The 13,999-nt window shown below is 39.1% G+C and overlaps 2 protein-coding genes across 2 annotated transcripts; both read right to left on the reverse strand.

The window, feature by feature from the left end:
* Nucleotides 1–787: 787 nt before the first annotated feature.
* LOC104903584 (glutamyl-tRNA(Gln) amidotransferase subunit A, chloroplastic/mitochondrial) lies at nucleotides 788–10,091 on the reverse strand. Its single transcript, XM_010691646.4, has 10 exons — nucleotides 9,392–10,091; nucleotides 6,090–6,401; nucleotides 5,142–5,321; nucleotides 4,956–5,050; nucleotides 4,612–4,687; nucleotides 4,403–4,480; nucleotides 2,496–2,589; nucleotides 2,348–2,397; nucleotides 1,582–1,695; nucleotides 788–1,235 (listed from the first exon to the last, which is right to left on the reverse strand). Exons 1-10 carry the CDS (start codon nucleotides 9,938–9,940, stop codon nucleotides 1,143–1,145), a joined length of 1,641 nt encoding a protein of 546 aa, XP_010689948.2. The 5' UTR covers nucleotides 9,941–10,091; the 3' UTR covers nucleotides 788–1,142.
* Nucleotides 10,092–12,065: 1,974 nt separating this feature from the next.
* On the reverse strand, nucleotides 12,066–13,999 carry LOC125493615 (uncharacterized). The gene is made up of 3 exons (XM_048637087.1): nucleotides 12,867–13,999; nucleotides 12,459–12,587; nucleotides 12,066–12,375 (listed from the first exon to the last, which is right to left on the reverse strand). Exons 1-3 carry the CDS (start codon nucleotides 13,997–13,999, stop codon nucleotides 12,066–12,068), a joined length of 1,572 nt encoding a protein of 523 aa, XP_048493044.1.

Consider the following 13,999-nt stretch of genomic DNA (forward strand, 5'->3'; position numbering starts at 1 on the left):
AGTGTAAAAGATAGGTTAAAATAACCTATTTATACAAAACAGCTAAAAACGCGTTTTCCGCGTTTTTCCCCGACCCGCCCGACCCCCCGGGCGAAATCCGCCCGACCGGGCGGTCCCCAGCTCTCCTAAACGTATACGCGCGCCCGACCGGGCGAGACCTGCCCGACCGGGCGAAACAACGTTTCTCCAAACTTGCTCCCGCGCCCGACCGGGCGAGGTTCGCCCGACCGCCCGGGCGAGACGCAGTTTTGCGTCTCTCGTGCATTTCGTCGAACACTTCTTGAGCACCACAATTCAAGGCATATTCTTACACATTTGCTTAGGGCTCAAGCTTGAATGAAACAGCAGGTTGATAAGCACAGATCTGAAAGGTCATTATTTCAGGTGGGTGATTGGGTGTGGTTGAAACTTCAACCTTATAGGCAGTGTCAGTGCAAGCTGGAAGCAACAACAAAGTTTCTACTAAGTACTATGGCCCTTTTCAAGTGTTGGCTTTGGTGGGAAAGGTTGCTTATAAGTTACACTTGCCTTTAGAATCTAAGATACATGATGTTTTCCATGTGTCTCAACTTAAGGCTTTTCATGGTGTTTTACCTATGGCTGCCCATATTCCATCTTGGTTGCAAGGTCAAGATACTTCACTGAGTCTACAGCCAGCTGCCATTTTGGACAGGACTTGTAGTGTTATAGACTTGTAGGGAAGAAACAAAAGTGCATATATTGCATGTTGAAATCTTAGGGTTTCTGTATGGATATATATATTATATAATGCTAATCAAACGGATCATAAAAAAAATAATTTCATTAAGTAATCAGCATTGCTGTCAGACAAATAATACATAGTCTTAAAAGAAAAATCATACAACACCCATACTTAGACAAAGAATAGCTTCATTCATGAATCATGACCAAATGGCAAATGCAGCCATCATATATGAGAAGAGCAACGCATCAACCAGGGATAAGCAAGTCAGTCTTTACATGTAAATACTCAGTTAACGCATCAAAACTTCCGCCATTCCATCTATTACGAACTAGGCGCTTGCTCTTGAGAGTTTCTAAAGTCAAACTGTCCACAAGACATCCTCGAAATGCGGCAAAACGTACATGATTACGCCTCTCTTGAAATGCACGATTACAAGTTATGATGCAAAATCATTTGCCACCATTGGGGGGACAAAACTGTGACCTTCGAGTGTTTGCTCAAAGATGTGTCCAATCCTAAGCAGTTTCTCCTGCAACATACATTTTCCAAACATATGAGAACTTACAAGTGGCATTTCCTTGACATGGATACATTCTCTCGAAAATTACTGAAGAGGAGGTGGAAGATTATTTGGGCAAGTAATTGAATTGCATCTCTCTATCATCAAGCAAGTAAATTACATTAGGCTTTTCTAAGAAGAAATCGAGCAATTAATATAAAAATGTCTTGGACAAGGTTCTATTATGGCAGAGATCTTAATTCCTTCATTTTAAATTTCATGTTTAGAGGAAAAGGGGAAATTGCACGAGATCAGCTTCACCAGGACAATTATCTGAGTTGTGACATAGTTGCAACAAAATGATTCCAGTCAATACCTCATCAAATGCAGCACCTATCATCTGTAGACCAACAGGGAGACCGGCAGATCCACCTTCAGCAAAACCACATGGCAGCACTAATGCTGGCAAACCAGCCAAGTTGACATTGACCTGAGACACGACTTAAGAGTAAATTTATACAAGAATCTGCAATTGTAGTTCGTTATAACTTGATCAAAAACATTATAGGGACAGCAAAATTTCTGATATAAGTAAATAGAAAGACCAGACAAAATATGGAATCCTTCTTTCGTTCTTTAAAGGTAGCAACACTTTGACTTTCATGTGTGCCAATGCTCAACTTTTGACCAGTTAAATTTTAAGTATATATTAGTAGAAATTTTAAAAAGTAAATACGTTCAAAAACATACATTGAGACAAATCTAATTTGTTTTTGATATACTAGTTCAAAGATATGGTCAAAACGGACATGTGGATAGAGCAAAAGCCAGTGTTCCAATTTTGAGAAAATGGAGCAAGTGTTGGACAGCCTACAAAGAACAAACTGAGAAGCTCCGTAAATGTGTAATTATCATGTATACCCATCTGTTGGGATCAAGGCTTTGGCTTTATTGTTGTTTCCAAAATTTTGTACGATAAGTTACATTAGAATATAATAGGTAAAAAGCCTAGAAGTCTAGTCCTGTTTCCTACTCAAGATATCAATAGTTGATGCCTGCAACTAATTTCCGCACCCACATAATACAAAAAGGGCCAATAAAAATACGATAAAAAGTGAAGTGTTGAAGGAATGAACCCTTACCGTCATTATATCACCTGCATACATTGCCAATGGATCATTCTTCTTTTCACCTATGGATGTCAACGAAGCAACAAGTGATGTTAAAATCAACAGGAAGACCAACCAACTTGCAAGGAGGAGACTACTCAAAAAATACGATATAAGATACCAATTTTATAAGCAGCAGAGGGAGCAGCAGGTGAAATAAGAATATCATTTTCATCCAGTGCAGCTTTGAAGCTTTCTCGAACCACAGTTCTCACCTGAAAAGTTGCTAAAATTATAAATTTCTTCTTGAACATCTTAAAGGACATGCACTTTCAGGTAACACAATGTTATAATTGCTAAAACTGCAAATGCTCACAATATGTGCTTCTACGTTGTCATTTGGACAGGTGTTAGCCCACAAGGTTAGCACATCCATGTATAATTTCTCTGCGTTCTATTGATTAAAAATCTAGGTTGTATCCAAGATAAGGTTGTGCAGCAGAAAAAAAAAAAAAAGGACACTTCAGCAGGAAAACTGAGGAGAGGAACTCATATTTTCTATTTGTGGAAACACAGGTGGGGCATAAGTTGTTCTTAAGGAAGTCCTCGGCTAAGGTTGTCTGTTGAGAAGAGAAAAGGAACATTCAGTGTTGAGTTGTAAGAGAGGCAGAAGGTTATACTCATGGGACTATAACATCCACAGCTTGTGCACATCAGATGCAAGGCTCGCACTTTGCAGTGTGAAGAACTCTATAATTTATCCAAAACCTGCATCTCTTTATTGATCTCTTCAAAAATCGGTTACCCGTTTATGAAGGGTTTTGGTATAGGGTCACCACCGTTCACTGTTTTTTCCCCACCTTCCTTATTCCCACTATCATGGAATTCCATGGGACTATAACATCCACAGCTTGCACACATCAGATGAGAAGCCTGCACTTTGCAGTGTGAAGAACTCTAATTCATTCAAAAACTGCATCTCTTTATTGATCTCTTCAAAAATTGCTTACCCATTTATGAAGGGTTTTGGTATACCCAGCACAGTTCTCTGTTTCTCTTTTCCCCCACCTTCCTTATTCCCTTATTGTAACAGCCCAAACCCCCCAATCAACATAGTTTAATCACAACATATACATACTATTAGATCCAATCAACCTCAATTCAATGTTCCATTAATATTCTTAAAGATACCATAATGTATACTAACACTAATCACCTTAAGATAACACAGCAACCATACTAGGGCATTCTTATGCCTTAATTGAGCTCAAATACCACTTGTAACAGCCCCTATAGATCCTAGCCTTATGTATCCCCAGTCATCAAAATACATCACCATGTACTACACTAACTACGTTACTCAAAAGTATTCATCTTCCTCTTAAGTTCTCTTCTCCAGATCTAATCTAACTGAAAAGGATCTCGGGCTAATTCCTTAACAGATCTAATCTTACCAGCTATTCAAGAACCAGATCCTTTTCAGTTAGATTAGATCTGGAGAAGAGAATTTAAGGGGAAAATGAATACTTTTGAGTAACATAGTTAGTGTAGTACATGGTGATGTATTTTGATGACCGGGGATACATAAGGCTAGGATGTATATGGGCTGTTACACTTATACTACAATAGAATTCTTTTGAATGGGGAAGTGGCTCACTCACCTGTACAAGAAGTTCCTTAAAAAAAATAAATCTTTCACTTTATAATGAAAAGGTGACGGTTTCTGAAGTCTTTTGGTAATGGATCATGGATTCAGGGTCACATGACATATATTTTCACTTTATTTTTCCTTTACTAGTTATGGCCGTAAGAAGAGTAGCCGTTAATATTTAAATAAATAGTTATTTTCTAATATTCCAATAGCTTGTACACTTGATCTAATGGTCACGTCTTTCATCAAATATGTTATTAAATTAAGGAGAATTGGTTGGGTTTTATCAAAAATTCTCCAATCTCTCAATCAAGTAACAGCACCTTCAATCATGACAAAGGATAGAAAAAAAATGAACTTACTAAAGAGAACCAGAGATAAAGGAAACATGTTACTGATAACATGAAAGATAAAACAAAAGACTAAGATAGTTATACCTGTTGAGCACGTTTATAGTACGCATCATAGTAACCGGCAGAAAGGGCATATGTTCCCATTAAAATTCTCCTTTTTACCTACAAATACATGGCGGTTATTACTTACCAACATTTAAAGAAAAGGGAAGTAAAAACTATTTTACAAGCAGATGAGCACTAGTCTAAAAACCTAAATTGTCTTTGTGGCAATTAATATCTCTAATACGCACCTCGGGACCAAAACCTCTCGCTCGGGAATCTTTATATAGGAAAGTTAGCTCGTCAGCAACTACCTGATTTCCATACCTACAGATCAGGATAAATACCATCTAGCTTCTCACTATTAGATGGTACAGTTAAATTTTCAGGATAAAACAGAATTAAAAAAGACCCCAAAATATTACAAGGGTATAATCAATTCGTACAGTTGCACTGAATACCCTACAAGGCCTTTGTTAATATAAATCTGATTATCACAAACCAGAGCATTCAAGAACAGTGAAGAAACTTAACCACTTTCAGCAAACTACTTTCCCTCACCCTAGAGTAAATTTTAATTGTCTACCAAGCTCACCTAACACCATCATAACGTGATAAGTTGGATGAAGATTCTGAGGAAGCAAGTACATAATATGCCGGAAGCCCTAGGGAAAAAGAAGGGAGTGACACCTGCAAATAGAATAATTAAGAGGTCACATTGAATTCTACCAGCCAGCTAAAATCACCGAATAAGCAAACAATACAAAGAAATGAAAACTACTTCTGTCACCAAACAGCCGAGGTTTTCCAGATGTGAAGCTGCAGCACGAATTGAAGATACAACATTTTCATCAACACCATCTTCAAGGGTCTCACGAATGATACCAACTCTGAGTCCTTCAAGTGGTTTAGACTCTAAGATATCCAAGGAAGTGAATTGTGACGCGAATTCTGGAACTTCCTGCAAAATACAGTATGCAAAAGCTGAGAGTGGCAACACCACAACACATCTACAACACGAATTGGAGACAAATTTCTGAGAAAGTTTAGCTTAGTCAACAGCTAAAAGTTCAGCCTAATTTTTGGATTGCAACCGCAGATAACACAGAGATTGGGAAACCAAGCCAAACGTGGCATTTGATCATCTCAAAAGATATATCAATTTGATACTGCAATAGGCATAAGGGTCCTGATGCAGTGGGGTTGTTCGGATTGTTACAACCTCTAGTAGATGTTTCTAAATTGATGCTAAGTGAATTGGCATACTCTATCTTCTAAGTAATTAATGCGGAAGCAAAAGATGAAATCTGTCAATTTAACAGCTGAATATGAATTAGCATTTACTCCGTCTTTTTTTAGTTGCTACATTTGCTTACAGTTTACGAGATGCAACTTCAAACACCAATATCTAGAGTTACATATATGAAAAAATTATAAAAATTATACTTTTCTAAAATACAAATTGGGACTAATCAAACAAGATCCGACATGACTATGTTTTTTCACTTGTATATAAACTAAAAGACAGTCAAAGTTATCATGTGAAAAGTGCCCGCGGTCAAAATGTAGCAACTAAAAAAGGACAGAGGGAGTATATCATAACTACAAAGAAGCATGAAAAAATAAAGTTTTGTATCCGATCCACATGTTTGCTACATAAAATTTCTGCAAAGCAATATGTAGGTAGAGGAATTTGCTTATGGAGTAGAATTGACTTGTGAATCCTTACTCGCATGCTGCTAGTAGAATCAAATCTGTCATGTCCAGCAATTGCATGAAGAAGGATCCCTGCATCAGCAACTGATGTACCAAAGCACCCTATGACATCTAATGATGATGCATAAGCCACAAGTCCATATCTTGAGACACGTCCATATGTTGGCTTCAATCCCACAACACCGCAAAATGAAGCTGGCTGTCTCACACTTCCACCTGTGTCACTGCCGAGAGACACCACACATTGCCTTGCGGAAACGGCTGCAGCTGAGCCGCCAGATGATCCACCTGGTACACACGACTCATCCCAAGGATTTGCAGTCACCTAAACAGATGCATGACCTGAGTAAACCAACCAATCATCATAGAGAAATTTTAAGACAGAAAGTAATAGTTCATACCAACTTAAACTTCACAGTGCATGGAACTCAAAATACTTGATAAACGCTAATTTTGCTTTACGTATAGATCAAAAAATTTATAGGACTGAGATCATAAGCATATGCTAAATCTGCTGCTTCAAAAAGGTGCATAACTGAATGACCGTCACACCCCGAATTATGAAAGCACATTTATCCAGTAGATCAAATACAACATGGAAATAGAAAAATGACAACAATTAACTTTCCATCTATTTTGGTGCCTTTTAGTAGGCCTAGTATTTCCGGCAATTGCAAAAGCTTCTTTATTTCTTTATGTTCAAAAATGAAGCTAGAAGGATACAAGTGAGTTACTTTAACATCAATCTGACAAACAAATGCATAGCACAAGATAGTGTGCCTCAAGCCAAAAAGGTAAGCGTTGTGGTCCAAGTTCACACTTCAACCTTATGCAAACTCAGCGACTCCACTGACAATTAAAACACATCTCAACGGACTAATGGGGTCAATTGCTTTAAGTTCTAGAGTTAGCTATGCTTGCCTCAATTCGGAACTTCACTCTCTTTTTTTAAGCATAAAAGCTTAGCTGAATGTAGGATTTTCCAATTTGGATTCTATACAATAGAGCACGCCTATAAAAGGACAGTTTGCAATTGCGATGCTAAACAGAATGCCTCCTACCATCGTTCTCTCTCATTTCTTTCATTCTTTCTTATGAGCATCTCTACTTCATACTTCTACATCTTGAGGTCTCTCATACTTCATAGTGTGTTTCCATATACACTAATTATTTCCACTAAAATTACCACAAGCAGTTGAACCTTCCATACACTAATTATTTTCACTAAAATTACCACAAGCAGTTGAACCTTCCATCACTTCCGAAATCCATGACAAAACGGAACAAAAGAAATTATAAATCTCTTACAATATAAAATACAAAAAACACAGCTCAGTTCCCTGATACTACCATAAAACTACATACTGCCCAAAGGAAAATTTTGGCGAATTATCGTTAAGATGCCCTTGTTTACAACCAACAGCCTTCCGAGACAATTTGTTGATCTGACGGTTTCTGTAAACTAGAAACATTAAGTATGACCACAAAACCAGGGAAACAAAAATGTAACTAAGGGAAAAAGGAGAGAAGTTGTTTATATGTCCCTTAGTTCAACCTCAGAAGCTTATCAATACCTTATAATGGCAGTGTTAAGGTAGTTTGAACGGAATAGATTATCTTGTAATGTAGAATATCTACAAAAAAAAAAAAAAAGGGGAAAGTACTTTAATATGTTAGTAAATTGTGGTAGATAAAGGCACTGTCTCTGATTTTCAAAGACCTTACAAAAGCAGACATCAATATGAAACCTCAATCCAGATAAGTTGGGTCACTTGTATGAATCAAGATTCTATCTCCACTAGTCGTCCACATAGATCCCCTGCTTCAATTTTCTTGTGTCAAGGGCTATATAGCCCATATACACCCCCCCCCAAAAAAAAAAAAAAAAAAAAAAAAAACCAGCTTTCTTCATATTGTTTCTAATGCTTACTATCCAAGTCATCTTTTGCCCCCCCCCCCCCCTTCTTCTATAATCTCCAATATCTCAACTCTCCACCACCCTAACCAAGTATCATCTAGTTATCTAGTTGATATCTCACATGTTTAACAAACCTTCATTGATCATCTCTTACGTAATCTAACATCTGCAGCTCCAATTCTCCTCCAAATATATTCGCTGCGAAATATCTTTTAAAGCGTGCCACACATCCAGCTTACATGCACATATATGCTACTCCCATCTTCCTAATATGATATTTCCTAAATGTCCAAAACTACATAGTAAGCCTCATATAGTAACACTGGTCTAATAGTTGTCCAATAGAAGTTTCCTTTTAACCTAAAGATCACGCACAAAATTCCAGATGCTCCTCTTCATCCAAGCCACCTTGAGGATTTCTTATGAGTCACCTCTTGGTCAATATCTCCATTTATACGAAAACTTGACTCAAGCTCCTTCAAAAACTCACTATTGAGTATTGGCCAACTCTTTTTCATCCAATGCTACTACATCCTCAACTAAATCTCTCACATAACTATAATTGCACTCTATGTACTATGTTTGCTTCCCCAAGAGATTCTAATATTGCCTCCACCGCTCCCATTTAGCATGAACCCTAGTTCTAATTTCGTCCAACAATACAATACCATCCACAGATAATACCAATCCCATCTCTAATCTCCTTGCCTTGTAGTATTCCATCATTTGTCTCATGAGATGAATGACCTATATGGTGGACCGTCTGAGAGCAAATCCAAATTGAATCTCTAAAATGCTCCTACATTTATGTTTTCAAAGACCTTAACACTTACTAAATATAAGTGCTCCACTACAATAACCTTAACATGAGTTTTTTTCTACTTACCGTGTGCAAACTCTTTTTTTCGTTGTATTTATCTTTCTCATCTTTTCGTTTTTCTTTTCCCAAAGCAAATGTCAAGCTCTTTGCGAAAAGGAGGGAATAATTTTTCATAATTTTACCTTAAGCAAATTACATCAGTTTTAAAGTTTGATTCTTCAAAGTTTAGCTAAATTTCAAAAGTTCACACTCTCAACATTAAAGCGTGTGCAAGTGAATTTCCTTACTTCCGCAAACCTAGCTATATCAACTTGTCCAATATAAAGGCAAGACAATATTGTATAAAATAGCTTCCAAAAAACAGGCTCAAAATTCATTGCCTCCCATCTCCGTTATCTTGATCTTTCCATCAACCATCTCAATCAAATGGCACACAAGATTAACAATAGTACACGCCAAATTACAAAACTTACTAGTATTTCACACAACACCCAATAAAGCATACAATTGAAACTGAATTTCAGATACAAAATCAACAATCAAACATGTAAAATCAAAACAACCCAGAAAAGCAAACCTGAAAAGCAGACCCTTCAGTAGTACTACCCATCCCAAACTCATCCAAATTAGTCTTCCCAACAACAATCCCTCCCAATTCCATCACCTTCTTAACAGCGGTCGCATCGAAAGGCGGGCGATACCCTTGGAGAATCCTGGAACCGGCGGTGGAGGGCATATTAGCAGTACAAATATTATCTTTAACACCCACCAAAACTCCAGCCAACAAACCCACATCTTCATTTCTGTCAATCTTCCTATCAACCTCCTGAGCATCCCTTAAAACGCTCTCCTCATCAGCAACATGCAAGAAGCTCCTCAGTTTTGGTTCGGCTATTCGGAGCCGAGTCAAGTAAGACTCGGCGATTTCTACGGCGGTGAGTTGGCGGGTGAGGAGGGAATGGCGGATTGAGAGGATTTGAGAGGTGGGTTTTGAAGAAAATGAAGTGGGTTGTGCTTCATGTTGTGTTTGGGAGAAAGAAGATAGACATTTAGGAGAGAGAATGAAGGAAGGTGAGCGGTGGAGGAGGAGGAATTTGTGGTGGTGGTGGTGCACGGTAGTCAGCATTTTGTGTGGTGGTGGAGAAGAAGCTAAGCAACCAAGGAAGTGTATTATCTCTCTCACTATAGGAGGTTTTGAGGTTAGGAGTATGTTATCTTTTTTGTTCTTTAAGGAATAAAAGTGGAGGTTTTGGGTTTTGGACTTTTGGTAGTTTTTTTTTTTTTTTTTTTGACGGGGAAACATAAAATGTTTTATATCATAGCATCAGCAAGTACAGCATGGTGTGCTTCACAAGGCACCTCCTCCATCCAAACCATCATCTCATTATAATTCTTACTAAGCTTTGCTAAAATGTGAGCAACCCCATTCCCTCCCCTACAAACATGAGAGAAGAGACAAGAATTACAAGCTCCTGCTAGTTTAAGAATGTCAGACACAATTCTCCCAAAACTAGTATTCTCGCAGTAGGCCTTCCTTAAATCAGAAGAAAGCTTAAGGTTATCAGTTTCCAAGACCACCTTGCGGAAACCCGCCTCCATTGCTATCCGGAGAGCATGTCTCGCTGCCATTGCCACTACCTCATCCACCCTATAATCTCCCTCCCATTTCTCGCACGTTGAGAGCAGCACGTCCCCGACATCATCACGAACAATACCTCCCAACCCCACCGATTGATCGCCAAAGAGAGCCGCATCAGCATTGATTTTTACCCATCCCGAATCAGGAGGCTTCCAAATCTTCACAAGGCTCCTCTTCTCGTTGGTATCTTGAGCCACAACTTCATTCGCTTTCTCCCATTCTTCCACAAAGTTTACAGCTTTGTTAACAGTGGTCATGCTGTTGATCTTTTGTTGGTTAAACGTCCACGCATTTCTTCGCAGCCAAATCCCCCATAGCACACACCAGAACAAACTCCACCATAGTGAGTCTTTAAACATCTTCGACAGACTCAGACACCATTCCATGAAATTCCCAATCTTCACAGACCTGCTATCGATCCGTAAAGGTGAAACACGCCATATCAGTGCAGCCTCCTCACACATAACCAGAGCATGCATCACCGATTCGTCTTCTTCGCCACACATAGGACACACACAATCAGCACACATCTTACGTTTCATGAGGTTAGCTCGAACCGGGATACTGTCATGCAGAGCTTTCCACGCAAAGGTTTGGATTTTTGGAGCAACTTTTGCTTTCCATACGTTCTCCCAGATTGCCATCCCCTGATTAGTTGAACTTGATGATTTCCCAGCTCTACTAATTTTCAACTGAGTGTAGTAGGCACTCTTAACCGAGAAAAAACCATCTTTTGTGAGGGCCCAAGCCCACGAGTCATCCTCCGGATACATAAACAATGGGATTCGTTGAATTTCATCTCGTTCCCAACTTGAAACAATGGAATTCAACAGCGTAGAATTCCATTTCCCCTCCTCAATAAGCTCGGCAACAGTTCGAGGCAGCTCCTCCTGAGTGCTCCTACTCGCAAATAGTTTAAACTTTGGGAGTCTCAATATCCAGGGATCCTTCCAGACATCAATTGATTGCCCCCCTCCAACAACCTTAATCGCCCCCTGCTCAATGATATCCCTTACAGAGAGAATAGAATGCCATGTGTAACTCGCCATTGAACTCAGTTTTGCTTCCATAAATGACCCATTTGGGAAATATTTATTCTTCAACGTTCTTGCCATCAGCGAGTTAGTATTTGTCATGACCCTCCAGGCTTGTTTTGCTAGAAGAGCTCGGTTAAAAAATTGAAGATTTCTCATTCCCAGACCCCCCTCTTTTTTCGAAGCATATAATTTTTCCCAAGCAATCCATGCCGTTTTCCTTTCATTCCCACGTTGACCCCAGTAAAAGTTACGGCACAATCTTTCCATCTCATTAAGGATACTCACAGGAATTGTGAAGCATTGCATTGAGTAAGTTGGTATGGCTTGTGCGACCGCTTTTATAAGAACTTCCCGACCAGCCTGAGAAAGAAAACCCTCTTTCCACCCTTTCAGCTTCTTCATAATCCTCTCTTGAATACTTTGAAAAATCTGTTTCTTAGAACTACCAACATACGTTGGGAGTCCGAGATACTTGTCATGTTCGTCAACAGCCTTAAAATTCAACTTCATCTGAAGCAATTCTTTCTTTTGTGGCTCAATATTTCGGCTAAACGAGACTTCCGATTTTTCCATATTCAATTTTTGACCCGAAGCAGCTTCATAGATAGAAAGATATCCAAGACTTTCTCCACTTCTACATCATTTGCTTTTATAAATAACAGACTGTCATCGGCAAAAAACAAATGTGATATAGGCTCCACTTTCTTTCCAATTTTAACCCCATGAATCTCTTTTTTAATTTCAGCATCCCTAAGCAAAGCCGAGAGACCTTCTGCACACATAATAAATAAAAAAGGAGATAGAGGGTCACCTTGTCTGAGGCCACGAGAAGGTAGAAATTTTCTCGACGATTGCCCATTTAGCAGAATCGAGAAAGAGGCCGTACTGACACATCTCATGGTCACAGGCTCACAGCAATATAATTCCTCGGAAACCCCATTTTTTCCATCATAGCCTCCAGAAAACACCATTCCACCCGATCATAGGCTTTACTCATATCAAGCTTAAGCCCCAAATACCCATCTTTTCCCGTTTTCTTTTTTCTCAAATAGTGAAAACATTCGTAGGCCACCAATATGTTGTCTTTATTAACCGTCCTGGAACAAAACCACTCTGAGACTCATGAATAATGTCAGGGAGAACTTTCTTCAATCTATTTGCTAGAACTTTTGAAGCCAATTTATATATCACATTACATAAGCTAATGGGTCTATAATCCCCCGATGTCTCACATTGCTTCTTTTTCGGAATTAACGCAATGTAAGTATGATTGACTGAGCTCATTTCATCCCCATCATTTAAAAGTTCCAGTACCTTTTTTATCACATCTTCCCCTACAATACTCCACGATTTTTGGTAAAATAACGCACACATACCATCTGGGCCCGGAGCTTTTGTTGGATGCATATATTTCTTCCCCTGTATACGACGCTCCCAACATCTCACTCATTTCAGAAGTTACTTTTGGCTGCACTTTACTAATAATAGGCTCTACATCCACCTGTTGACAAGAAGTAAACAAAGTCTCAAAATGATCTACAAAAATTTCAGCCACCTGCTCCTCATCGTCATATTTATTGCCTGCACCATCAAAGACAAAAGATATTGTGTTACACTCCACCCGTTGCTTCGCCTTTGCGTGAAAGAAACTCGTATTTTTGTCCCCATTTTTCAGCCAATCTTGTCTACTCCGTTGTCGCCAAAACAACTCCTCTCTAGCTTCCAACTCATCCATTCGAACATCAATGGCTTTTATTTTTTCAATAACCTCGTGACTTTGAGGCTCCGACATCAATTGTTTCATTTGACTCGTAAGATCACGCATCACTTGGGCAAAATTACCAGATGTTTTTCTACTCCATGAACTGAGCTTAGCGGCTGTACGAGTCAAATTGGTACTCACATCTTCGCCTCGTCGCCATGCTTCAAGAATAACCTCCATACATTTCGCATCTCGTAGCCACATTTCCTCGAACCTGTACAACTTCTTTCTTCTCTTCTTCTCCAAACTACCCACGCGCTCCTTGACACTCACCACCAATGGTAGATGATCGGACTTTCTTTTCTCAAGGTGACAGACCGAAGAGCCACCAAACCTCTCCTTCCACGCAGAAGTGGCCACAAAACGATCTAATCTTTCTTGAAGATTTTCATTTACTCCCCTATTATTAGACCAAGTGAACGGATGCCCAATATAACCCAGATCGTCTAATTTACAAAAATCCATGGCTTGACGCAAGATTTCTGCTTCCTCGAACTTAAACTCACCCCCTCCTTGTTTCTCTATCGACCATAGCATGAGATTCAAGTCCCCTCCACACAGCCACGCCTCACTTTCATCTTTAAAGAGCAATTTCAGCAGCTCACCCGTTTTTTTTTTATTACTTTCCTCTGGATGCCCGTATACACCTGTGAACCTCCATGTGTTTTGGTCTGCGGGAGTTATTTTAGCATCTATATGATTCTGGGAAAAGGACTCAATTGAAAGACTCCACTCATTCTTCCACAT

Source organism: Beta vulgaris, chromosome 9 (genome assembly GCF_026745355.1).
Source record: "Beta vulgaris subsp. vulgaris cultivar EL10 chromosome 9, EL10.2, whole genome shotgun sequence".
Classification (NCBI taxonomy): domain Eukaryota; kingdom Viridiplantae; phylum Streptophyta; class Magnoliopsida; order Caryophyllales; family Amaranthaceae; genus Beta; species Beta vulgaris.

What these genes read in the sequence shown, in the direction of transcription:
- LOC104903584 (XM_010691646.4), bottom strand. Translation starts at nt 9,940, where the DNA reads ATGCTGACTACCGTGCACCACCACCACCACAAATTCCTCCTCCTCCAC. An exon ending in CTGAAGGGTCTGCTTTTCAG is followed by an intron (nt 6,402 to 9,391) that starts GTTTGCTTTTCT and finishes GCATCTGTTTAG; the next exon opens with GTGACTGCAAATCCTTGGGA. An exon ending in TAGGTGCTGCATTTGATGAG is followed by an intron (nt 1,236 to 1,581) that starts GTATTGACTGGA and finishes TGTATGTTGCAG; the next exon opens with GAGAAACTGCTTAGGATTGG.
- LOC125493615 (XM_048637087.1), bottom strand. Translation starts at nt 13,999, where the DNA reads ATGTGGAAGAATGAGTGGAGTCTTTCAATTGAGTCCTTTTCCCAGAAT. An exon ending in AAAAGCTCCGGGCCCAGATG is followed by an intron (nt 12,588 to 12,866) that starts GTATGTGTGCGT and finishes GTTTTGTTCCAG; the next exon opens with GACGGTTAATAAAGACAACA. An exon ending in GCCTATGATCGGGTGGAATG is followed by an intron (nt 12,376 to 12,458) that starts GTGTTTTCTGGA and finishes GAGATGTGTCAG; the next exon opens with TACGGCCTCTTTCTCGATTC.